Raw genomic sequence first — 27,482 nt, 5'->3', positions numbered from 1 at the left:
TTGTGTGGGCGTGCCCATCATTCAGTCATTGTTGTTCACACACAATGAAGCCTGATAAGGCAGACAATAAACTAAAACATTTACAGTAACATAATATCACTTTAGTGAAGAAAGAACAGAATCTGACACTAAATGTGGCAATTTTCTGTTGCTATAAACCGACAAGTACAGGAAATCATCCACACACACACACACACACACACACACACACACACACACACACACACACACACTAAGCCTGCATGTAGAAAGCCACAAACACATTTTCAGCAAAAAGACAGGATATATGAATCACACACAACAACCGTCTGCTTGCATCGCTCTGTGCACTCAGAAAAGTGCAGAGGTGAAAATGACGCAGTTTGAAACATTCACTCCCAAACTTATACTGCAAATCATAACGACACCATTTATTTAAAAAGACCACTGTGCACAGTTTATACTGACACATACACAAATACATACAAATACAAACGCACATGTCAATCCAAACAATGCGGATAGTTAACTTTCTAGTAAAATTTAGTTAACTACAGCAGACAGCAGTCATAAGAAGGTGAGCAAAATTACAAAATAAAAAACGTAAATGACAAATCCTTAGCTTTTTGCAACATGTACACCAAAGGCTGTTCGCACAATGAAATAATCTGCAGTGACATTCTTTTTGTAGTTTGTCCAGAAAGAAGGAGCCTTCTAGATTGAAAATTGAATACTATGTTGTGTGAAAAGGTTTCTGCAGTGGCAGTGAAGCCACTCTTACATAATGTATACGTGATGGTAAAATTCACAATGTGCAAGTTTTCTTGTAGTATGCAAAACATTTTTGAGGTTTAAAAAATGTTAAAGTTTGATATTATATAGTTTGATATTTTATAGTTTGATATTTTAAAGGCACTTCTGCACTGCGGAGCCAATGCAGAGGTGCTTTGAGCCTGCAGTTTTACCTAATTGCCAACAGGGGGCGACTCTTTTGATTTAAAAAAGAAGTTTGGTTCTACAGCGATGTAAAAGAAAACGACCCTTTCTCTCCCTTGTCCTCAGAAGAAACTTTTTTTCTGATAAAACGTATCACAAGACACATGACCATAACATGATGCTTAGTTTGTAAAACATGGACCCCATTTGATTCAAACAGGGTGATAAAGCAGGGTATGCTTTAGGGCGTGGCTCTCGGTTTCTCAGTATGATCCACACCTTGCACATGATGCCTGGTTCCAAAAAGCTACACTCAAAAAATCCCATTCAAGCCCAAAACGATTAAGATACTTCAATTTTTGTGAGTTTTTGAGACCGCCATCATCAGTTTCTTTTTTATACAAAAATGCCAAATGTAATATGCAAACTGATATATATTGTTTTGCAGTTACCACTGTAGTTTGAAAAAAATGAGAATTTTCTGGCAATTATTTCATCGTTCAGGCTTTACTGGGCTGTGAGGGCCAAGAATATTTGTTTTGAGTATATAGTCTTTAGAAACTTTAGAAACCAGTTGGTTACATCATCTTTTATATGCAGTCTGACAGATTTTGCTTAACCTGCTTAACCTGGCAAAACATTTGTAGAAAGCCTCAAATGTTAAGAGGCAAAAAAAACCCTACCATTCTCAAATGAGCCACTTTATTTGAATCTAAGCTATTCTAAGCCAAGCTAAACTGAGCTAACCAGCTGCTGGTCTCAGCTCTGTATTCAACATACAAATGCCAACAGCAGTGAAGCTAAAAAACGGTAAACGTGAAAATAAGAGTATTTCCCAAAATGTAAAACTGTTTCTAGGATGTAAATATGGAATAAGTAGCAAAGAGTGACAACTACTAGCAATATTCTATATAATGTTGCATTAAACAGAAATGTCAATGTGTACACTTTGACAATTACTTTGTATTTAACATATAATTTACTCAAGTATAATGAAAAATTAAGAAAATAAAAAAAATTATAGTCTGATTGTTCATTTAAAACATCTCACATCTTTCAGAAGTCTGTTTCCTCATGTAGACTCACTTTCTGATCTAAGAGGATCTGAAATCTACGCAATATTTGTTATATACATGCAAATATTACAATATCTATATATATAATTCTTTGGCAGGTCAAGTTTCAGCATCACATTATCAGATAGATTTATAGTTTGAGACAAGCTTTTAAAAAGATGAAGAAAAAGATTAAAAATTATTTCCATATACTAAGCTCAAGTTTTTTCATTCTTTTGGTGCTTTTGGAGTTTTCTTCCTGGGCTGAGGAAGAGGAGGAGGCTGCTCTTCGCCGCCGTTACCACCTGGAGCGGAAACCTGAAGGAGAGTGAAAAAAGGTGTATCAGACCTAAATTATGTATTTCCACATGACTCACTGTTACTGTTTTCAATTTTCATTCTAAGCAGTCAGAATAATAGCAAAAATAAATCATTTTTGGTCTAAAAAACTTCTGTGTCATCTGCTTCTGTGTCCTACCTGCGTAGCCCGTCTGGGGCTGGGCTGAGGTTGGCCGTTGGCGGGCTCAGGCGCTCTGGGACGCTGCTGGGTGCGTGGCTGTTTAGAGCGATGTTGTCGGGGGCCGGTGTTGCCTGCCGGCTGCTGCTGATGGTGGTGGGGGTGATGATGCTGATCAGAATTATTTTGATTTGGATGTTGATGATGCTGATGATGATGCTGATGATGATGATGTTGTTGTTCCTGATTGCCCCACTGCAAGCGAAGCTCCCTCTCATCTGTTAAAGCAAATATAGGTGACAGGTCAGACCTGCAGAATCATAAGGAGGTGATGTCCATGATGGACGTTAGGTTAGACCAGCGGTCCCCAACCTTTTTTGCGCCACGGACCGGTTGATGCCTGACAATATTTTCACGGACCGGCCTTTAAGGTGTCGTGGAAAAATACAACAAAATAAAACTATTACTGGTACTGGAAAAAAAAGTTATTCATAACACACGTGAAAAGACCCAGGAAAACCGAGTTAATGATAAAAACGATAACAAAATAATGCTGAAAACCGATAAAAACCCTGAAAACCATACATTTCACACCTGAGCCTCAACTCTCGCGGCCCGGTACCAAACGACTCACGGACCGGTACCGGTCCGAGGCCCGGGGGTTGGGGACCGCTGGGTTAGACAACATCCTCTCCTCCCCAACCTGCTCGATGGACTTCAGCGGACAGTCCAGGACAGAGCTGGCACTCATGACCAGTTTGTTAAGTTTTTCTCTGTTCCTCTCTGCCACCACTCCTGCAGACCACTGCATAGAAAATAGCAGATGCCACCACAGTGTCATAAAATGTCCTAAGGAGAGTCCTGTTCACCCCAAAATATCTCAGCCGCCGTAGCAGGTGGAGACAACTTAGACCTTTTTTTTAGAGTGCATTTGTGTTTGTGGACTAGTCCAGTTTGTTATTGAGGTGAACACCCAGGTATTTGTACTCCTCCACCGTTTCAATGTCCAAACCCTAATCTATGAGGACAGCTGTTGGTCCACTCCCACTCCCTGCATCTTCTCCCTTAGCACTGAGGGTTTGATTGTGTTGAAGGCACTGGAGAAATCAAAACACATGACTCTCACAGTGCACCTGGCGCTCTCCAGATGAGAGAAGGCCCGATGCAACAGGTAGGTGACAGCATCATCCACCCTAATGTTCGGCTGGTAGCCAAATTTCAGCGGATCTATATCTCTCCCGACTAGTGGGCGAAGGTGAAGTATGATCCTCTCCATGGTCTTGCAACAGGTCTGAAGCATCATCAGTCAGGAAGAGCCACCAATAACCTCTGAATCCCAGAACTTCCAGGTGTATTTAGTGTCAGTTGATTTAATGCTAATGTCTTGGAAGGCATTAGCATTAATGTCCCATTATTGGATCATCTTGTTTAAAGACCCAGCCCATAAGAGCTGGTTTAGAGTCTGACAGATGGAGCACATTGTAAATGAAAGAGTGGAAAGTCAGCCACCACAGAAAACCATGGCAATAACAGGATGTATTATATGAGTGTTTCTCTAGAACGACATGTCACAAACTGAATGCATCGCTGTATTCAGTTTGTGACATGATAAGTGGCACAAAGTGTTTTGGAACAGCAACAAAAAAAGAGAACTGAGAGTTTTAACTATATATTTACTCACTTCTGAATAGCTCAACAGATAGTGAGCTCTGTGAGACACATGTCACATAAAAACCTGACTCAAACTCCACCTAGTGTTATAAAAAAGAATATGCTTTCTGACGATGCACAGACTTAACCAGCTTAAGCTGCAGGTGACTCTTGTTTGGAGTCAGAATTTATTGGATTGGATGATTGAAGTCTGAAGAAACAAGACATATTTGCAATTTATTCAGTTGTTCATTTAACAAACACTGGCCTCATTAGCCTCAGTAGCATGTAGAAGAAGCATACAGAGCCACAACAGCCTGGCACCTGCTCCTCATACTGGTCACCAGCTCGCTCATACACTGCTGTGGCATTCTATCCTATTCCTCAACCAAATGTGGATGTGTTAGTCACTTGAGCACAGGACTAGAGGCAAGCCATTTCATCCTCTCCACTCCCAAACACTGGAGTTATTCTCTGATAAACTGCGCTCTGTGCGGGTGAGCACTGTCATCTTGGAGGAAAGAGTCTGGTCCCAGACATCAGAAATAAAAGATTGCCACTACTGAAGAATCGTATCTCAATATCTCTCTGCACTGAAGCTGAGGCAGTCACACAACATCACGGAAACTGTTACCCTATTGGTGCAGCAATCAGCGTACCATTCTCTGTGTCTTCTCCACACCTTAACCCTGCGATTCAAGTGCTGTCGGAAAACTTTCAACTCACATACATAATGTCCCTGCACATGTTTAGGCTCTACTGCACATATGCTCAGACACCATGGCCTTTGTAGCAGTGTCCACAGGTGCTGACAGTCAAGTGCCTGAGTACCGGCATCAGCACTTGTAGCAGCAAAAAGACAAAAGGTCAAAACAAGTCAGTAGCAGAACAAGCTGTTTGGCACAGACATGGAAGATTTGGCAAGTTATGTAAATGAATAAGTAAATGAAAAAAATTGGAGATTTGTTTGGCCCAGTAAAAATATAAGTCATTTAAATGTAAATAATATATCAATAATATATATTATGTATTATGATATTTTGTGAGCACAGCAGCTTATATTTTAAATATGAATGCACAAACTAAATAAGCACATTCTTACCCTTTAGTCTCAAACGCCTCTTCCGTTTGGTCTTGATGCAACAAATGATGACAATTAGGATCAGCACCAGAACAATACCTGATGGTGAGTAATAACAGCAAATTGCATTAGATGTAAGAGTGAAAAAACAGAAGCTTTCTTATGCATTTTCACACCATAGCCCCAAATATGATGTCAAGATTTTAAGCAGAAGACAAACCTTACCTGCTCCACCACCCACAAAAACCCAGATGCTAATTCCAAATAGTGTGTCAGGAAAAGGAAAAGCTTTAAAATAAAAGGAGAAGAAAAGTATCTTGTTAACATATGAGCTCAATAAAATGACCACTTCAGTTCACGAACATGGAAAAAGGCACATTTGAACATTTGTACCCTTGATAACACATAATACGTACAGGACTTGCAGTCTTGTTGAACAGGCTCACTGGTCTCAGAGTTGACGCGGTTAGAAACATTGCAAAAGAAACGAGCATTCAGCACATCTTTGACTGGTCTTGTCAGGTCCTTGACAATCTCTTTTTCTGCCGTCTTTTTATCAACCATAAACCATTTGATCTGAAAAATTTTTTCACTCTGTAGACGAACAGACAATTAGTTAGTGGATTATTAGTTAGTTCAGATTTTAAGTCTAACAAGTCCAACCTCACCAAAATGAGAAATATAATAATCTTTTCATACATTTTCAATAATTTCCAAGCCTATATAATTAAATAATACATACAAAGAAACCCAACTTCCTGAAACAACATCTCTGAGTAAATGCTTGTAGACAGCACACTTCAAATCATGCTTGGTTTCAGTGGAGGAGAAATGAAGCTTATGCCCACATATTCTTCAACATCTTAATTATCAGTCAGTTATTTGTAGAGTACAACAATAAACAATGTCCTCACCTTACCAACATTGCAAGTAAAAGTGACTTTTGTCTTATCAGGTGTACATGTCCTCGTCACTGTGGGCTTCTGCACAGGATCTGAGTACAGAAAATGTGATTATATCAACATTATATAAACTACTGCTTTTCTACAATAACAAGTACTGTTGATTGATAAAACTGAACAGTGACTTTATAATAAAACCAAAGACTTTACTCTTAATTAAAGTATCTGACTAAAACAGCTTCTGATTGATCAGCACACTTGCTTGTTGTGACATAAGTAGTACAAACACAATGAATATATGTATAATGTGTTGTTACTTACCTAATACACACAAATGCACACTTGGTAAATTTTCCCCCACATTTATTCCATCTGTGTTGTGAACCTCTGGTCTGTATCGTCCTGACTTGTCTTTGGTCAGTTTTGTCAGCTTTAGTGATCCAGTTGAATCAACATCATCATTTTTCCCTTCGATCATCTGTTTCTTTCTGCGATGAAAGATTAGACTTGTGTCCTTGAACCATTTCAGGCTATCTGATTCCTTCAACTCATATTTTAGGGGCACAGTAAAGCTTGATCCTGTTGCAGCGTACACACAATCATCCTGAGAGCCTTTGAAACAGAAAGGAAAGTGAAGAAAGACAAAAAATAGATGAAAAAAATAAACTAGTCATGTTACAAAAGCTCTGAAGAATTATATATCAGAGCTGAGGTAAATTATGATTCTGTTAACATAAGGGCAAGTTTATGATTTTACTAGTTTTAAACTAGCAAAAATCAAAAATTCATTGCATCTACAGATCTATCAAAACTAGTTGTCATGACATCATGACTGTAACTAATTGAACTATTAAGCATTAACAGTGTGGTTAGTAGTTCATTTCGAACTTACACCATTTCCTGTGCATTTTTCAGGAACTACGATGGACCGCTCTTAAATTTAATGATGGGTTTTGATCAAGTTTAATTAGTGTTTTTTCCCACCACTCTCTCAACCAGTTCACAGCAAAGACTTCTGTAGCAAAGACAGGAAAGTACTGCAGAGGGTCATCAACACAGCCCAGAAGATCACTGGCTGCTCTCTGCCCAGCCTGGAGGTCACTGCAAACTCTCGGTACCTCAGCAGAGCTGGCAATATCATCAAGGACCACTCTCACCCCAGCAACCAACTGTTTGAACTATTACCGTCAGGCCGACGGTACAGGTCACATAAAACCAGGACAAACAGATTCAGGGATAGCTTCTTTCCCAGAGCTATCACCGTAGTAAATAAGCACAAAAACAACTGAACCTGCTTAGCTATACCGTACCGTCACTGCCATTATATTATGCTGCTATTCATACTGTCATTATATTAATGCTGCTATCCTGTATATATCGTACTTACTATTGTTTGAGTACTTGCGATTGTTTTATTGTACTTTTTATATTTTACATTTATATTTATTATTTATCTTGCACCAAGGGAGTGGCACTCCAATTTCGTTGTACTCTGTACAATGACAATAAAGGCTATTCTATTCTATTCTATTCTATTCTATACTGTTAATGCTCAATTCCCCTGGAACTGGAATGTAGTTGCTTCTCTGCAAAGGTGTCTACATTGCCTTGCTTGAGTTGGTACAGAGCTTGTTAACACATTTTCTGACTTCCTGTATGTCCCAGTTTTTGTAAGTGACTTCTTTTTGTGAGCTTCTACTCATGAACGTACAAAATCAGTCAAATGTCATTCAGATACAATGTACAAGTTGACAAGTCACCAGAATACAGCTGGTATTTCAGTATAAAGTTAGCAGTTGTAGTTTAGTCACATAATGTCAGTAAGAAGTTACGTATTGTTAGTTTCGACTGATTGAGCTGACAAACGTCTGTAACATTATATTCTGTGGGCGTCCTGCACACATCACTTTACTCCATCACTGAGGCTGGATGATGGTTACATTTCATCCTGTTGTCTCTCTTCAGACCACAGTGTGCAGCGATGGCATCCTCATCTAAACATGCGCTAAAGGTGAAAGGTTTGCCATCAATATATTTTATTTGTAAATGTTTAAAGAGGTGACTGGAATCTATCAGAGATCACGAGGTGCTGAGCAGACAAAATACACGAATATGTAAAAACAGTTCTCACTAAAATAGATTTTGCAATCAGTGAACAACTTTGACACAGTTTCAATTTCTGTGAAGGGAACCACAGGAAATGAGTGGTTATATAAGTCATGTTCTCATGAAGCACAACATTAATATTTTCCAGGATGATTATAAAAAATTAGCTTCTAGCCAAACCTCGTTTTGAGTCACTAGTCGTGGCTGCGTGAGTCTTTTCTCAGAGGAGGACACAAAGTGGCTCATTAGTAATTACCCTAAACCTTTGTTATTGCAAATGGAAAAAAAAAATAATATTTCAGCAGAACCACCGTTTTCTTTAACTTCAAACGAAAGTGTTTTTCTGCTCTAAATCAGAAAACCACAAGTTAGACTCAGTAATGTGAACCTTTGAATACCTTCCACTTCCTGTCAACTACAAGAGCTCATCACCAGAAATGTAGTTTTTTCTTTTATGTGTACTTAAAAAAACATTTAAAAAAGGACATAAGGACTAACAACAGACAGCACTACACTGTATTAAGATCAGACATAGCTGTTAACATGCTGAAATCATCAAAACCTCTCACAGTGAACCAAGAAGAAGTGAAATGATGTAACTCATGACATATGAATCCTGCAGAAGAGCAGAGGAGCAACAGCTTCCACCTACGAGAATACATGTTAACTGAAATAAACTGTGATATAAAGCATTGGATTCAAATTTGACAATGAACTGCAATCAAAAGCATTTTTATGGCAGTAACATGAGTAGAATGAGTCACTTGGTCTCTAAAGAAGCTGTTTCCTCTACAAAAATTCACAGAATTGTTCCGTATTGACGGGTGAAGTCGCTTTTGCAGTTCATAACCCCGTTTCAAACTGTCATGCTGACAAACAATAGAGGAATGTGTGAAGGCTGCATATACCAGACACCAACGCCATCATTACGCCTCAGCAGAAGGTGACATTTAAAAACCAGCAACGATAAGATGCACAGTGTGTTCAACAGAAATGACTTTTTTTGTAATTCGCCTCCTGTTGAGCGTTTATCAGATCTATTCACATAAACATGAAATGATTTAAACGTAAACGGCTCAAAGGAAAGAGGGGGAACAGAAGGGAATCTTTATGATTTAATTACATCAGAAACAACTTTCATTAGTTTGTTTTGTGACCATAAATTAAGAATTACAATATTTGATGGACGTAAACTAAATTTTAAAATTCTATGTTTTTAACGTTCTTATAACCCATTAGTTCATATATATTGATATAAAAATTCATAAATGCAATTTCATATAATTCAGTTTATTAAAACATTTTTGAGTGTAATTTTTTTTTGCTCTTTTTATGACTTTAATTCTTCATCCTTTCCATTGTTCAGCTCTCACAGCTCCTTTTCTGCACTGAGCGCTCGCTGCTTCTATGGGTCACCTCTACTTTTGCACCTTTGCATCGCTTCCTGTTCATCCCCATCTCAGACCAAAGTTACCACATCAGCAGCGATGGGTTTCGTCTGCAGAACGTTCTGGACTGTTTCTTTTGTCTAACATTGATGTATTTATGGCCGAGGTTTTCAGTTCACCCCCAAAAATCAAAGACATGCCTCTTTTTTTGAATGTGCATGAAAGCACAACCAAAAAGGAAAGTAAGCTTGAAGCAAATATAGAAAAAGAAAAGCAGAGTCAAGTTTTTAAAAAATAATAATAATGACAATAAAACAAACCCTGCACACCCAAAACCTCAGCAGGAACTAAACCTTCACCCTCGCTCATGTCAGCAGCCCTATCCAACAGTATTACTACAGGTCATTTGTTAGTTCCTCTTTAGTTTTATTGAGTTTTTCCTCAATAAAATAATCATATTTAAAGGACTGGTAAAATATTTTGGATTGTTTAGTTTACTACAAATAAAAAAAGTAGTTTTAATGGTTTTTCTATATTATTTACAGTCACAAAATAGATTTCCACTGAGAGACTCAAACAGAAACACAGAAATATAGACTTTTACTGCATTCTGTGGGTATTTTTAAAGGATAAGTATCTTTGTAGCGCCCATGGCTGAGAGGTTCAATTGAGTATTTCCTTGACAAAAAAAAAAAAAAAATGGTATAAATGTAAACCAATAAGTTTGGATTTTAACAATAAAAACCTTAACCTGACAGAATAAACAGATTAATTGAAACATACCTGTGGAGGAAACGAAGCAGCAGCAGAGCAGAAACGCAGCGATGCTGACAGCAGAAGCCATCTTCTTCACTGTTCTCATCACATTCAGCTAAAAAGAACAGCCTCTTTCCATTATCGAGGTTATTTCCTGTCAGAGCGCAGTAACTTCACATATTTTATGTGTGTGTGTGCCACCGTACACGCACGTGTGTGCGCATATATGGTTTTGAAAGGAAGTGATCCAAGAGGCCTCATCTGCTGTCACAGATAAAGAACAAAGCAAGCCAAGCAAATGTCACACTTAGAAGACAGAGTTCATCTTTTTTTAGTTTAGTTCAGCAGTATAAATATATCTGTGATCTCCTATTAGAGATGTTCAAAAGGTGACCAGAAGTTCAAACACCAAACTGCTAAAATCTGGGTAGCAGGTGAAATTGTAAAACTTAAAACAAAAGCAAGTGAGAAATATAAAAGCTCATAAAACCATGAGCGAGTATGTAATATGACAGTTAAAGTTATGTAAGAACACATTATATCTGCATTTGTTTCCAGTTAAACACCTGCAGTTAAAAGGTTGAAACTGTAATCATGTGGAGGTTTAAAGCTCTTACCTCTGAGGGTTTGCCATGGTCAAAGGTCAGACAGCCGCCGTCACTGCACACGTTTTACCTGCAGATACTCCTGCACGTACACGTAAATGAGAGCTGTGCATTTGTGTTTGCACAAGTCCATGTTGCCTTTGCACCACTGCCCTGTCCCCGGGAAAAGTTCAAGATGCTGAATTGATTAATCTTTGTAGAGGTGAGACACTTTTCCCCTGTTGGATTTTAATAAGACTTTAAAATGTAAATCTTTTTGTTGTCCACTTTTTGGAAGCTAACATCAAATTTGAGAGTTTTTTTTAATGAAAGGGAAAAACAACCATCCACCATCATACCAATATATGTTTATTTTTACTCCAGACTGTGGGTAAGGCTTCAAAAATACTTCTTCCTACGTTTCCCATGATGCCATGGAACTCAATGACCGCTTTTGTTTTACCATCTCTGCTATTCCTATAAGAGATGAAGGTAGCAGCTAAAATCTTATTATTATTTATTATTAATCTTATTTGCATGTGCAGTCCCTTTGCAGGTTACATGCAAAAGATCACAAAAGTGCCACGTAAAAAGTAAATCACAAACCCCCTGCACGTCCGTTTAGCTATTCTGTCATAAAAACACAAAATGCTAATGTGTTAAAGAAAGTATAGATTTTAGTAGACTTATGTTCTTAAATATACTGTTCTTCTTAAACACCATGCCCAAGTTCCAGTCTCCCATCACACTAGAACTCTACGGGGTGCGAAGCAACATCTCCATCTCACTCGGACTTTTACATTTGAAGCTGCTGAGTAAAGAACATATCGCACATGCAGGTATCTATGGGCGAAGATGTGTGCATGAATTTGACAGGAGAGAAAATACATGAGGCTTTATGTGCCAGTTTAAAGATGGTCATTTTGTCATTTCCAGCCTCTTTTTTTTGGACAATTACATTATTAAATCTTTTATGGATTTAAGACACAAAAAAAGCTCTTTCAGACCACTAACTGTGTGTAACGTGTGAGTCCTACCTGTAGATGTCTGATTAAAAAAGTAAGTCTAAGAGTGCAACTAAAGCTCACTTCTCACATGTGGTTTGACACCTCAGTGCAGGTCCTGGTCGTAAATGAAACAGGAGGAAACTCTTTGTATCATTTTCTGTAAAACACTCTGGTCCAGACTAAACTCTTCTGTTGGGTGTCATATCATTCAGCAATGCTAAACTTCTTTTGGTTTTGGTTTTAGTACCTCAATCTTGTTCCTTTTTCTGTCTCTGTTTGCATACAGATACACAAAAATAAAACATTCTGGTTTGTACACATTATGAAGGAAAAGGTTTATAATCTTTTAACTTCACACACATCACACGACCTGTCAAAGCCATCGTTTCCAGTGGTTCGTTCCACTCAAGCTTGTTGAAGCCAACAATGTGTCAAAACAGCTTAGATTGCTTAGATTTCACAGACTTTGGTGTGATGAGGAAAAAGAGAGCTTTCATACAAAAAAGCGGAGACCAAAACTCTTCAAGGATATTTTTATTTTTTCCGTGACGATCAAACTACAGCGGTCAACTGATGACTTCTGGTGTAGCTATTATAGCAAGTGAGTCACTGACACCAAGGAAATGACACCAACATTAGTGCCTGACACCCAGCAGGGACTTATTTTATTTGATCTATCCGCTTGATTATTTACCAAACTAACACACATTCACATAATGTGATTCCAGCATGGTGGGCCACCGACCATAAACACCTACACGAATGGAAATGTCGTTAAAAACCAAAAAAAAAAAAAACAAAACCCACAAATGAGGAGGTAACAGCACGTCATGGAAAAAATGGGCATTTACTTAATTTATGTCAGATCTCAAACTTTTTCTGGCGTGGAAAGCATTACTTTCCCTGTTTTCAGTATCACACATCAGAAAAGCCCTCAGAATTTCTTACTCGCTGATCTAATAGAAAAGGTGCCAACTGACCGTGCTGAGGTCACTGCGACTGTTTCAATCTTGTTTAATTAAATTTCTTTTTTAAAAAACAACAGCACACTTGCCCACACCTGCTCCACTATGTTACTGTTAATGTATGTAAAAAATATGAGTTCAGCTTTGACGATGAAAGGAAAACACTCACAGAACAGCATTTGTTTCCTGCTCATACAGTAGCTGCAGACTCAACACTTCATTTAATAGATATAAAAACAAACATATTTGCTTGCTGTCCACAGGGTGGCACCATTATATTACAGATGCATGTAGTACAAAAGCTGCTACAAACAGGAAGAACCTTTATGATATTATATTAGTAATAGTGGATAACATCTGATTTTACAAATTAGATTAGAAATCACGATGAGAAGTGAGCAGGTCCACATTATATTAATCAGACTCATAAGCTTTTCTCATGTTGTCACTTTGTGCCAGTTTGTGGTTGTTTTAGTCAAATCTTTGGAGCAAATGACATTTCCTTTTTCCTTTATATAAAGATTATTCTTTTGAATGGTCAAAAACTTTTGAACAGCTCTCTGCCACAGGCTCACCTCCAGTTACAACCACCATGAGCTAATAGTTACAGTTACAACTACTTGGGTAATCTGTGCCTTATTATTTGTCCATGTGTTTATTATCAGAAACTTTTAAATAATTAACTTTATTTATTCATCTTTATCTTAAGCTTTAAATCAAGGGAGGTAGCAAGGGAGTGTGAACCTCAAGGTGTGAAACAGCTGTGTACTGCCTTATTTAACTGAGGGCCATGCTAGGCTCAGTGAGATCATGCAGGCTCCACCAAGCTGGGTTTTTCTGTTCTTTGTTTTGATTAAAGGATGTTAGCTACTGCTCACCGCTCGTCTGCAGGCTTTATTTAATGGAAAACTTCCACAACACGTTTTATTAAATTAATGTAGGTATATGGTTACAAATTCACCCACAGGAAGTGTGATGTGGACTGGTCAACAATGAGAGACCCTGGTTTGAACCCCAGTTGACTAGAAAGGTTTTATACACCGAACATCACCCAGCAGGGCTGGTCCAGGATACCCACTATGATCTGTCTCTCTCTCTCTTTATCCACACACACACACATATATGTCTATATATGTGTGTGTGTGTGTATATATATTGTTACGAAATCAGTAACAGTAATCACCCCGGTTCTTTTTATTCCTCGGGCATCCACAGACGGCACCGGACTCAGTAGTCATTTCACAAAACCTCCACTCAACATTAACTTCTCTTTGTCTTACTTTCACAGTTCAAAGTGGGGGATGGTCTCCTAGAAATCTACTCCTAAATTCATGACACACTCAGGCCTTTATTGCATAGATAGCTAGATGCTTTATTGCATCCAGGGCAGTGTCAGTGTCTCTACAATAATTCTACATCCTACCTAACACAATTTTAAACTCTCAAATAAGCTATGCATATCTTCAATATATACAGGGAGTGCAGAATTATTAGGCAAATGAGTATTTTGTCCACATCATCCTCTTCATGCATGTTCTCTTACTCCAAGCTGTATAGGCTCGAAAGCCTACTACCAATTAAGCATATTAGGTGATGTGCATCTCTGTAATGAGAAGGGGTGTGGTCTAATGACATCAACACCCTATATCAGGTGTGCATAATTATTAGGCAACGTCCTTTCCTTTGGCAAAACGGGTCAAAAGAAGGACTTGACAGGCTCAGAAAAGTCAAAAATAGTGAGATATCTTGCAGAGGGATGCAGCAGTCTCAAAATTGCAAAGCTTCTGAAGCGTGATCATCGAACAATCAAGCGTTTCATTCAAAATAGTCAACAGGGTCGCAAGAAGCGTGTGGAAAAACCAAGGTGCAAAATAACTGCCCATGAACTGAGAAAAGTCAAGCGTGCAGCTGCCAAGATGCCACTTGCCACCAGTTTGGCCATATTTCAGAGCTGCAACATCACTGGAGTGCCCAAAAGCACAAGGTGTGCAATACTCAGAGACATGGCCAAGGTAAGAAAGGCTGAAAGACGACCACCACTGAACAAGACACACAAGCTGAAACGTCAAGACTGGGCCAAGAAATATCTCAAGACTGATTTTTCTAAGGTTTTATGGACTGATGAAATGAGAGTGAGTCTTGATGGGCCAGATGGATGGGCCCGTGGCTGGATTGGTAAAGGGCAGAGAGCTCCAGTCCGACTCAGACGCCAGCAAGGTGGAGGTGGAGTACTGGTTTGGGCTGGTATCATCAAAGATGAGCTTGTGGGGCCTTTTCGGGTTGAGGATGGAGTCAAGCTCAGCTCCCAGTCCTACTGCCAGTTTCTGGAAGGCACCTTCTTCAAGCAGTGGTACAGGAAGAAGTCTGCATCCTTCAAGAAAAACATGATTTTCATGCAGGACAATGCTCCATCACACGTGTCCAAGTACTCCACAGCGTGGCTGGCAGGAAAGGGTATAAAAGAAGAAATACTAATGACATGGCCTCCTTGTTCACCTGATCTGAACCCCATTGAGAACCTGTGGTCCATCATCAAATGTGAGATTTACAAGGAGGGAAAACAGTACACCTCTCTGAACAGTGTCTGGGAGGCTGTGGTTGCTGCTGCACGCAATGTTGATGGTGAACAGATCAAAACACTGACAGAATCCATGGATGGCAGGCTTTTGAGTGTCCTTGCAAAGAAAGGTGGCTATATTGGTCGCTGATTTGTTTTTGTTTTGTTTTTGAATGTCAGAAATGTATATTTGTGAATGTGGAGATGTTATATTGGTTTCACTGGTAAAAATAAGTAATTGAAATGGGTATATATTTGTTTTTTGTTAAGTTGCCTAATAATTATGCACAGTAATAGTCACCTGCACACACAGATATCCCCCTAAAATAGCTAAAACTAAAAACAAACTAAAAACTACTTCCAAAAACATTCAGCTTTGATATTAATGAGTTTTTTGGGTTCATTGAATATATATATTTATATATATATATATATATATATATATATATATATATATATATATATATATATATATATATATATATATATATATATATATATATATATATATATATATATATATATATATATTATATATATATTTATTTAAATATATATTTATTTAAATATATATATTTAAATATCTATCTATCTATCTATCTATCTATCTATCTATCTATCTATCTATCTATCTATCTATCTATCTATCTATCTATCTATCTAGATAGATAGATAGATAGATAGATAGATAGATAGATAGATGTATGCCAACACTTTAGAACATTTTAGTGTAATATGTAGTCTGCTGGTCCACCCTCTTGAATTGTATGGGGTCTGTGATAGACAGTCTGTCTTAAAACTAAAGAACATTTAAACTGCATGATGTAGGCCTTTAGTTAGGCCCTTTTAGTGGTTTCAATCATAACATTTTACAATTCACATAACACCTCGAGTGTGAGGTTTAACAGTGCATGGAGTCATGACTTTTGATCTGCCTAAACACTTCTTTGACACTTGGGACTCGAATATATGAGCATATACATTTGGTCTGACTGATTACACGGGGACTTGTGATGCATCAGCACACTTTATTTTTGTAAATATATTAAGAACATTATAAAAATTGATGAAAAACATGGTCATATACATATCAGTATAACATATTTAAAACATTCAGCTGATAAGTTAATATGGTGAAAAGTTTCCAAGTGAATAGACTTATTACTTTTATTTTTGGTGAGGCATAAAGACGAATACTAAGAGAAATATTCATATTCACATGACCACAATAAATCTATTCTGCTCTTAGTTTAACCAAAACACACACTTCTGTTCTTAATTTTTAATCCTTAATTCTTTTCTACAGCTCTGTATTCACTGAAAACCACAATGATGTAGTTTAGTCAAGTAATTTTTCCTCAGACTTGTTATCTTTAAAGATCCTTTTAGACGCACCATGCCATCATCCCAGGGAGGGAATCGTGTTTTTTCTTTGAGAAAAAAATATTTTTATCATTTTGCTTTAATTTCAAGGTTAATTTCTTGTCCAGCATGTGGTTCAAACATGAAAATCTCCAAATCAGAACAAAGAAAAATGCACAACAGATACTAATAAAATCCTGAATTGTCGCTCTCATTAACAATATACAGCACGAACCTGCCTAGCAAAAAAGACTGAAGCTTATTTCCTCCAAAATGAAAGACCTAAACAAAAGCATTAACACATATAGCATAAACAATATTTCTTTGTGAAGGTCTGCTTACAAAACTACACATCAGGAGATGTTGTAATAAAATACATTAGTTTTACATATCACTGACAATCATAATAAGGTTTGCATTTCTGATCTAATCACTGAATGATCGTTAAATGACCCACTTATTTAGGGTTAAATTCCTGTAATCTATAATTTTCTTTGTACATTCACAATGAACCTGACAAACATCAAAATGAAACTCTGTAGGCGTCCTGCAAACACCACGTCACCTCAGCACTCAGATTGAATGGTGTTTATATCGTATCCTGTTTCCTGTTGTCTGTCTTCAGACCACAGGCTGCATAGAAGTATGGCTCTGGGACTCTGCTGAACATGCTGTTGTTTATAGTGGTTTTGTCAAGTGGTTCTGCTGAAGGTGATGCTGTTGCTGTTCTTGATTCGTCCACTGCAAACAAAGGTCTCTGACCTGCCATCTGTTGAAATAAGCATAGGCGGCAGGTCAGACCTGCAGAATCATCTTTCAGTGTTTTTAACAAGAAAAGAGCAAAACCTGCCACTGCTAAGAATATGTAAGAATATGGATTTGATGGGCCTGTGTCAGCTTAGAAAAAATAATAAATATAAAGAATCTGATTTCCTTTGCAGCCATACTACAAAGAATGAACAATGTTGTGCCGTGCTGGAGAATTTAGCTCATCAATCAGAGCTGGCAAAGGCCCCTGGATCCCAGAACTGAAGAATCGCAAAGCTCCAAGTGTATTTAATGGTAACTAATGTAATGCTAATGTAATTAAAAATGACTCTGGTGCACTATTATTTGTTAATCTTGTTTTAAGACCATCATTATTTCAGCATGTTGCCAGTAAGCATTGTTTGTCAGATCTGGTTTAAGAACCATGCAGTCCAGCTACAGCAGGAATGAGACAGCAGCTAAGAGACGAGATGTCATTTAAATGTAGGGATAACAGCATAGTTTTACAGAAGAAGCAGTCGCACTCGCAGTGATGTTGTTCAAATGAGTGTCACAGCTTCCCCATATTTAAACAAAGTAACAAATGTAAGCAAATGGCATAAAATTAGAAACCCAACTTTGTTGTTTGTTTATTTAATGATGTAACATTATTATTATTATTATTATTATTATTATTATTATTATTATTATAGTTTAATGTCAAAGTGAATAATACACCCAAAAATGAATCAAGCTGGCTTACTAATAAGAAAGTATACCAACTCATTCTGCCAGAACAATCCAGCAACTTCTCAATTAAAAAATGAAGCTATGATTACCTTACATCTTATGATCAGCTGCAATTGTTTAGAGTAGCTACACAGCATTTACTTTATGTGTTAAGAAACACACCTCTCAGCTACTGTTTACATTTCTGTGCCAGGGACTGCACAGGTCCTGGTACTTCCATGTTCATTTAAACAATGTCCCGCAACATGAATAGTGAACATGAAGCTTATGCATAAGTTCAGTAAGTAACATCTGTAATCAGTTTCTCTGGGTGTTCAGTCTCTTCTGTCAATTTCAATACTGTCCTCTTTACTCTAGTCTAATCTACTTCCTGCTCGCCTTCTTTGGGCCAATCAGCCTCCAGTCTGTGTGGTTTAAATCTCTGCTCACTGTTATTCTACCTTTCAGACTGTAATTTGTGCAACCGACCTCCTCTCTATCTCCATCTCACAGACACTTCAGTCAGAGCTCCATCAAAGGTTCAGTCTTTATCTTCACCATCCCCAGCATCTAGACACTGGGGGGTCCTGTCCTAAATCCAGTCACTGCTGGGGCTCCGTTCTGTCATCAGAGTCTAATCGCCAAATTCATTCATTTCTTCATTTCAGTAAATCATGTTCAATTCTTTCAAGTGATCTCTCCTTATTGAAATCCTGCACTGTGCAACTTGAAGTTTGAAGTCCCTTGAAGTGAATCATTATCTGCTGTATGTAAATATTTTGAACTGAATGCAAGTAATCTTAACCATAACCCCTAAAAAAATCAAAGTACAAATAATATAAATCTAATGGACCTAAGACTGAGCCTTGGGGAGCTCCTCAAGTAACCTACATGCACAATGAATGGTGAATGGATGGGCTGTACATGGGTGAACTAAGTCATTTACGTAAGTAAAATAGTTTTTAAGATGTTCTGCCTTAGCGCAGTGGCTTATTTTTTTAACATGAACTAAAATAATAATGATAACAGTATATAAGTAAATACCGTTTATCATATGCGTCTCTTTCGTCTGGCCCGGACACAACAAACTGTGGCAGTGACGATCACCAAAATAAGAAGACCTGATGGAGAATAACATCAATTGTATTACACATGGAAAAAATAGAGAATTCATTGGTTTTGTATGTGAAGCTTGATTTCAATGATTTTCAGAGTATAATCTGACGACTGCACAGAACATGACACGTACCTGCTCCGCCTCCTATGAAAACCCAGATGCTAATTCCAAATAATTCATTAGGAAAAGCTTCAGGAATAAAACAAGAGAATAAGAAATAGATTTTATCATGACATGAGTGTAAAATGGTCAGTGTCATAACTATTTGAATGGACAGTTGATAGAAATAATACTTACAGGGTTTTGAGCACTTTTGTGCAGCAGGGTCACTGATCTCAGAGCTGATGGAGTTTGAAACATTGCAAAAGAAGCGAGTGTTTACCACATCGTCGGTTTTCCTTGTAAGTGTCTCTCCTGATCCCTGCAGCTTGTTTTCCTCGTTAAACCATTTAAATTCCAGATTATTGTATTTCTGTTGAAGAAAAGACGATTAATGGATTTGCTAAAGTTTTAAACCTCCAAGTATAAGAGCAAGCATACTAAATATATTTTGACAGCAAATATATTTTTTTAAATTTTATTTAGTTATCCAGTGTGTGTGTGTGTGTGTGTGTGTGTGTGTGTGTGTGTGTGTGTGTGTGTGTGTGTGTGTGTGTGTGTGTGTGTGTGTGTGTGTTTCAGTGTCAGGATCAGAAAAAGGCTTGTAACAATCTTTCTTTTGAACTTGCAAAATTACAGCTTTACTTTAAAACTGTAGTTTATAATGTCATTTTCTTGCCTGTGTCTGTAATTAATTGAGAAAAATAAAACAAAAAGATGACTGAGAACAGTCACTACTATAGAGCTGGTTGTTTGGCAGAGAAATTCTTAACCACATCTAAGTATATTTTGCTGTAAGCAGAGTCTTCATGACGAAAGAAAATCTGTGGGAAAAGTGACTTCAGGGACTTTGAGTGTGCCATGATTAGCTCTACAATAACCTCATAGTCAAGTCAAAACATGACTGAAAGACAATTGTTGCCCACAGGTTAGAAAATAGAGATCAGTTTTGCTTTCCCTACACTCTGCCTTTATTATCATATACTGACATAATAAAAACATGCAAATATGAGCCTAATTCATACATGCATTAAAAAAGCTGGTTCCTCAAGTGAGCACTTAATTCAATTCATAAAATGAGTTTGTCGACAGATAAACACATAATTATGCTCAGACGTATATATATATATATATACACATCTACATCTATATATATATATATATACATGTATTTATATACATGTATATATATACATATAGTGAAATCAAATGAAATGTATTCAACATTGTTCTCACCTGACTAACAGAGCACGTAAATGTAACTTCGGACTCGCCCGTACAGTTCGCTGTCACGTGGGGTTTCTGCACTGAGCACAGAAGATTTGGTTGCATCAATATTAAATACACATTGATTACACAACAAAGTTATCATCTATTGGACCAAACAGGCCACAAACATTGTTTGAATCTTTGAATAGAAAAGAAGAAATGGCAAGAGAGTAACATGAAAAACTGTGCTTCAAAAGTCCTGAACTGTCACTTTCAGAATCAATCAAACATCTAAACTAAGGCAGCAGAAAAGTATATTTCTGTCAACACAAGACAACAAACAATTCAGAAATAAATCGATTGATCAATAAATAAATCAGTAAAATTGATTTTAACCTGAAACGTTTCTTTTTTCTTGTCTTTTCTATTTCACACTCTCTACAGCAGACAGACCACACTGGACACCACAGCATAAACAACGCTTCCGTGCAAAAGTGTCTACATTGCATTGTTTGAATGACTACCGAGCGTGTAAACTGTCTGACTTCAGTGTCTGACTTCCTGCATGTCCCAGTTACTTTCAGTGACCTTTTGTGACAATATACTTGCAAAACTACAAAATCTGTGAGGAAATGTGCTTCTCTTCATAAACAGATACAGTGAATTAGATACAACTCAGTGACTATCAGCTGATATTTCATAATAAATTTTGCCCTTCCTGGTCTGTAGTCACATCAGATCAGACAGTGATTTTTAATTGTTCAGGTTGATTTTTAAATAGATTTTCTTTACTTGTTTACATTTTTGTGAGCACTGAACCCAGTTTGGACGTTCAGTCTGAAGCTGATAAACGTCTATAAAATGAAACTGTAGGTGTCCTGCACACAGCGCTTCACCTCCTCACTGATGCTGCATGATTATATTATATCCTGTTTTCTTTCTTCAGACCACAGTCTGCAGAGAAGTCATGCACATCTGCACATGCACAAGTGATGCAAAGTTTTTCATCAATTGTGAGCAAAACATCTTTTGTTGTGAATATAAATTTGTATCACTTATACTTACTGGGCTTGTAGCAGTTTTGTTGAACAGGCAGACTGATCTCAAAGCTGACCGGGTTGGAAACATTGCAAGAGAAATTAGCATTTAGCACATCTTTGGCTACTCTGGTCAGTGTCTTCCCTTTTTCTTCCAACATTTCACCATCCATTAACCATGTGATATTCTCATTCTGTGGAAGACAATGTTATTTTCAAGGAGTGTGTGTTTATTGAACTCAGGAAAAAAAAAGAAAATATTACTGATCACGGGGCTGATAGTTTATCAGAGTCTCAGCAAGTGAACTTGAATTTAAAGAGGATCAGGAAATCTCTAGAAAAGCTATTTAGTGGATTTTGAGCCTCTTAACTAAAGTTGTGACCTGAGAAAAAGAGAACGGTCATCCACAGCAGCCTGCCATCATGATTTAACTTAACCTACCTACACTCTGGCAATCGGTAAATGGGCTGGTTCTTATTCTGATTCTCCCTTGTTGACATGTTTGACTTGTTTGAAGAATAAGAATAAGGATAAGTAAAGAAAAAAAAGAACATTTTACTTACCTGACCAACACTGCAAGTAAAATTGACATGTCCATTATCTGTACACGTCTTTGTCGTCACAGTGGGCTTCTGCACACGGTCTGAGTAAAGCAAATTAGATTATATCAACAGTATATTAGGCAAGGCTGATAACACATTAATCAAAAAAAGAACAAGAAATATTGCTGCATGAAAAATCTGAGGAGTGGCTTCAGAATATTAACGTTAATATCTTAATGTGTTTGTACATACACATTCGCCTCTGTCAGTGCGCCCCAGGGTGGCTGTGGCTACAATGTAGCTGCCATCACCAGTGTGTGAATGTGTGTGTGAATGGGTGGATGACCGGTTGTGTAAAGCGCTTTGGGGTCCTTAGGGACTTGAAAAGTGCTATATAAATACAGGCCACAATGTATTTTTACCTACCTAATACACACAAATGCACACTCTGTAAGTTTCCCCCCACATTTATTCCCTCTGTGCTGTGAACCTCTGGTCTGTATCGTCCTGACATGTCTACAATAACAAGTACTGTTGATTGATAAAACTGAACAGTGACTTCATAATAAAACCAAAGATTTTACTTTTAATTATAGTATCTGACTAAAACAGCTTCTGATGGATCAGCACACTTTCTTGTTGTGATATAAGTAGTACAAACACAATGAATATATGTATAATGTGTTGTTACTTACCTAATACACACAAATGCACACTTGGTAAATCCCCCGCATTTATTCCCTCTGTGTAAACCTCTGGTTTGTATCGTCCTGACTTGTCTTTGGTGAGTTGTGTCAGCTTTAGTGATCCATTTGAATCAACAACATCATTTTTCCCCATGATCACCAGTTTCTGTCTGCGATAAAAGATTACACTTGTGTCCTTGAACCATCTCAGGTTATCTGATTCCTTCAACTTATATCCAAGTGGCACAGTAAAGCTTGATCCTGTTGCAGCGTACACACAATCATCCTGAGAGCCTGAAAGATAAAGAAACATCTTGAGGAAAAAATAAAAATAGTCATGCTAGAAAAGTCTAGTTTTCATCAACAATCATATCTCAAGTTATCATATTTGAAGGAAATTATTATCTTCTTTTGGCTTATGAGCTAGAAAACCTTTTTAGTGAGGAAAAAGACAAAATATGATAATAAGAGGAAAGAGCAGCACAATAATCAGCAGCAGCAAATCATAACAATGATATTGGCAAAAACTGAAACAGGCTATGTTCACATAGATATATTTAAGATATATATATATATATATATATATATATATAAAATATATCTATGTATATATATATATATATATATATATATATATATATAGACAAATAAACAAAACAGAAACATGGAAATCTAAAATAGTATGTGATGCTTTGGGTATTTTACAGGTGTCACGGACAACAGATAAAGTATTTGTGGAGTCTTGAAGAATTATTGTTGGAAACTGACATGTTAAAGATACTTTGAACTTTAAAAAAAACATAACCAGTAAGTTTAGAAAGAAAAGCTAAAAATATAAACACGAACACAATAATTTGTACCGTACCTGTGGAGACGATGGAGAAGCAGGAGAGCAAAAACACAACGATGGTGGCAGCAGAAGGCATCTTCTTCATTACATTCAGCTACAAAGAACAGCCGCTTTCCAGTATTGAGGTTATTTCCTGTCAGTGCACAGTAACATCACATAGTTTATGTGTGTGTGCCACCGTACATGTTTGTGTGTGCGCATGTACAGCTTTGAAAGGAAGTGATCCAAGAGGTCTCACAGTCTCACAGATAAAGAGCAAAGCAAGCAAAGCAAATGTCACACTAAGAAAACAAAGAGTGCGTCAAGTTTAAGTTTGGTTGCTCCTGCAAATATACACAAACATACTGCGTGATCTCCAGTTAGAGATATTCAACAAATAACCAACAATTCAAACGCTGAAATATTAAAAATGATGTGGTGACAAATATGTTAGAGCATAAAATGTTTTTTTTGTAATTACTTTCAAGCAAAAGTACACAAATGAGACTGAAAATGAAAATAAAGACTCCATCATGAGCTCATAAGTTTAAACATATATTTTTGTATTCTTTAGACTTTAGACATTAAGAATGAACTACTGTGAATCTAATAGGAGAAATAACGCCATATGATTTGAATTTGAGATTTCCAGTTGAACACCTGCAGCTAAAAAGGTCAAAACTCTAATCATGTTGAGGTTTAAGCATCGTACCGCTGAAGGTTTGACATGATGAAAGGTCACCGCACGCGTTTTAGCTCTCAGTCTAACATACACATGAACATACACATGAATGAGAGCTCTGCTTTTGCTTGAGTGCATGTTGTTTTTGTGCTGCCGTGCTGCCTCAGGGGAAAGTGACCCTCGTTTGTAGCTCATGGCTCATGGTTCCCTGACACCAACCTGAGCTAGCTGTAACTCTGTAGAGCTAAGACTTTTTGGTGATCTGCATTTTATCAAAAATGATTTGTCAGGTTCTCTGGAAGTGAGTGAGCATCATCAAAGTTTTTTTTTTTTAATGTCCAAATGTTAATTAATTAAAATTAGGGCAATCGCTGTCCTGGATTTTAGACCCTGAATATTCTGTTTTCAGACAGGAATTGCTTTTGTTGTTCAACAGTCACTATTCTGACTGTAGTTTGTTTTTTGATAGTAACAGTTCTCAGGTTTTAGGTTTCCATGTTTTCTCTTTGTTTTTGATCTTATGCTTCTATGTGTTTAGTCTTATGGTCATTTGTATATTCCTATTTCTGTCAGTGGTTAGAGTTATATTTCCCAAATTCCCTTCTGTTGTCAAGTTTTCTTCTTTGTCATGTGATTTTTCTCATTAGTTACTTCCAGTTTGATCATGGTAGTTCTTTCTCTCTCATGTAGTGTGTTTAACTTTGCTCCTCTTGTCTCGTTACCCTGATTTAGTTTAGATGTGTTTAGTTCCAGCTGTGTCTCAGCCCCCACTGGCCCACAGTGTGTTTGTGTGTATTTAAAGCCTCTGATTGCTTTTTACTGTTGATTGTTTTCCACGTTTGTCTTCTCTGGTGTCTCCTGGTTTAAATTTATGACTTTATCAGTCTTGGACTTCTCTGCAAAGCCTGAATAGAGTTTTGTTTTTTTGTTCATGAACTCTGTCCACAGGGTCATTGTTCACACATCACATGACACAAGAGAAAAGATTAATAATGCTTAATAACAGATTAATAACAGAATATTAGTAGTCTTTCTTTTCTTCTCCTCTCAGAAAAAAGGTGCAAGTTTCCGTCGCCACAGATGAAGTACACTTTATAACTCTGCTGAATGCTATACAGTACAGTGTATACAGTATTGCAAACTCATTATTCAAACAATCACTCAATCACTCAATCAATCAATCAATCAATCAATCAATCAATTCAAAGGTTACTCTAAATTTTTAAAATCAGTATAAAGAAGGAGTCTTTTCACTTCCTGTTTCTAAGGTGTTTTACAATAAAAGCCTTGAAGCTCCGTACGTCTCCAGTCCCCATCAGCCGTCTCTGTTTTTTTGTCGGGTCCCACTGCTAAATCCCTCACCCTGCTACACTGCAAAGCAAAACTTCAGTTTCAGTCTGACTTTGAATTCAAAATGAAGGTTTCTGTGCACAAATGCAAGAAGACACAACTGTGATTTAAACAGACGGTAAATATTTGTATGCTAATTATGTCGTAAACAAACTGCAGATCTGTGAGTTGAAATATGTTTACTCTCCAAGGCTATAGGAGTTTATCTACCTGTAGATGTTTAACAATAAGATACAAATACACAAATGGGCAATGAAGTACCACTTGTGTCGTGTGGTTTAACACCTCTCTGCAGATACTGATCACACAGGAAGAAGCAGGAAGCACACTGAAGTAGTGTGTCCTTTAAAAAAGGGGGGTTTCATATCATATAGCAGCTCCGGTCTTCTTATGGCCTTGGTTTTAGTACCTTAAACTTGTTCCTCCATCTGTCTGTGTTTGCATGCCCATTACACAGGATGTGACAGCCTCACTATGGTGCTCTGAAACATTTCCAGTGACTTGCACCACACAACTCTGGTCTTTCCAAGTTACAGCACTATGATTGTCCATGAAAACAGGTCTCCATCCACTGAGGGATGGCAAAATGGAGACACCATTCATATCTGAGTTTGTGCAGATATACAACCAAAGACTTAATTTGTGTCGCAGCCTCAGGAGGAAAGGCCTTTTCTCTCAATAGTTTCAAGTCAAGTTGTTCAAGCTGACATCCTTCACAAAGTTATAAAAACTCTGTAGTTCATCAAACGATCTGCTGTACCCAGTGTGGAGCAACGTCCTGTAAGCCTGGCTTCTAAATAACATAACTTTGCAGTTCTTTAAAATATTGTTTTCCATCTTTTCTATATGGTAAACTGTATTATGTACATCAGTACACTATTGGCATACTGTTTATTCAAATTCATCTTCAAAGAGGTCACCTGACAACATTTAGTGTAGCTATTATTGTAAATGAGTCACAGTTAATAACAGGTTTAGTGATTACCATGTCATGGACACTCTGCTACTGAACTGTTTTGGGGTAACAAATTGTGTTTCTGATGTATTTCTATTTCTTTTTATCGATTCAATTATTCTCCAACATGTTGAGTCACTGTCCACAAGCACGCTGATGACGGCAGAAGCCGCAGAAGCCAGCAGCACGTTATCTGATATCAGAAAAGCAAAATGTTCACGCCCCTTAGTTTTTAAAGTAATCAGGATTTTTTTTACTTACTTGTCTATTTGAAACGGTGCCAACTGAAAATCCTTGTGTCCTCTCTGCTGAGTGATTCTGACCCACAGTTTCAGTCTTTTTCAAACCCCCCTCTTCCCCTTTTTTGTTTGCCTTGACAGCAAGACTCTCTCTCTTTTGTGTGGTAGAGTTTCCAAATGTGGTCTAGTGTAACACTATTAATGGACACGTATGAAGCTTCCAGAATGAAAAAGAAACGGGTTCCCAGAACCCAGTAGTTGGAGCAAATAGTTGGTTAATGCGGATGTTTTGCAAAATAATAACTTAATTTGCTTCTTCAAAAGCTCAAAATTACATTCAGTAAAACTACAAAATGATATAAAAAAGGTACCTTACACTACTCACACTTGTTCACAGGGTGGCGCCATTGCATTACATATGTGTGAAACTGGAAGAACCCTTATTGTATTATAACTGTAATACTCCATGAAATAT

At 37.4% G+C, this 27,482-nt stretch overlaps 2 protein-coding genes across 4 annotated transcripts in view; both read right to left on the bottom strand.

The window, feature by feature from the left end:
• Positions 1 to 389: 389 nt before the first annotated feature.
• Positions 390 to 27,119, bottom strand: LOC309701344 (uncharacterized protein). 3 transcript variants are annotated; one of them, XM_082525468.1, is made up of 9 exons: positions 27,030 to 27,119; positions 23,818 to 23,935; positions 6,382 to 6,672; positions 6,073 to 6,152; positions 5,575 to 5,752; positions 5,384 to 5,446; positions 5,180 to 5,257; positions 2,449 to 2,705; positions 390 to 2,288 (listed from the first exon to the last, which is right to left on the bottom strand). In XM_082525468.1, the coding sequence occupies exons 2-9, from the start codon at positions 23,885 to 23,887 to the stop codon at positions 2,199 to 2,201; spliced, it is 1,107 nt and encodes a 368-aa protein (XP_082381594.1). In that variant the 5' UTR covers positions 23,888 to 23,935; positions 27,030 to 27,119; the 3' UTR covers positions 390 to 2,198. The 3 variants fall into 3 exon arrangements, with proteins under 3 accessions (XP_082381594.1, XP_082381595.1, XP_082381593.1); XM_082525469.1 differs by lacking the exon at positions 27,030 to 27,119 and having other exon boundaries at positions 23,818 to 23,998; XM_082525467.1 differs by lacking the exons at positions 23,818 to 23,935; positions 27,030 to 27,119 and adding an exon at positions 10,338 to 10,482.
• The window catches only part of LOC309701345 (T-lymphocyte surface antigen Ly-9-like), a 31,226-nt gene continuing 20,189 nt past the window's right edge, over positions 16,446 to 27,482 (bottom strand). The window contains exons 2-9 of the mRNA XM_082525470.1: positions 22,962 to 23,246; positions 22,288 to 22,367; positions 21,752 to 21,917; positions 20,714 to 20,784; positions 19,676 to 19,850; positions 19,511 to 19,567; positions 19,306 to 19,382; positions 16,446 to 17,554 (exon numbers count right to left, since the gene is read on the bottom strand). Coding sequence (XP_082381596.1) covers positions 19,312 to 19,382; positions 19,511 to 19,567; positions 19,676 to 19,850; positions 20,714 to 20,784; positions 21,752 to 21,917; positions 22,288 to 22,367; positions 22,962 to 23,246 — 905 coding nt within the window. The 3' untranslated portion in view covers positions 16,446 to 17,554; positions 19,306 to 19,311. The remainder of the gene's footprint in view (positions 17,555 to 19,305; positions 19,383 to 19,510; positions 19,568 to 19,675; positions 19,851 to 20,713; positions 20,785 to 21,751; positions 21,918 to 22,287; positions 22,368 to 22,961; positions 23,247 to 27,482) is intronic.

Source organism: Aulonocara stuartgranti, assembly GCF_965226115.1.
Source record: "Aulonocara stuartgranti genome assembly, chromosome: 23".
Classification (NCBI taxonomy): domain Eukaryota; kingdom Metazoa; phylum Chordata; class Actinopteri; order Cichliformes; family Cichlidae; genus Aulonocara; species Aulonocara stuartgranti.
The sequence above is the reverse complement of the archived record's forward strand: the minus strand, read 5'-3'. Positions and strand labels throughout refer to the sequence as shown.

Excerpts from the sequence above, each read along its gene's own strand:
- LOC309701344 (XM_082525467.1), bottom strand. The coding sequence starts at position 10,416 with ATGAGAACAGTGAAGAAGATGGCTTCTGCTGTCAGCATCGCTGCGTTT. Across the intron at positions 6,673-10,337 it reads CTGCTTCGTTTCCTCCACAG|GCTCTCAGGATGATTGTGTG; the intron begins GTATGTTTCAAT and ends TCTGTTTCAAAG. Across the intron at positions 2,289-2,448 it reads GCCCCAGACGGGCTACGCAG|GTTTCCGCTCCAGGTGGTAA; the intron begins GTAGGACACAGA and ends ACTCTCCTTCAG.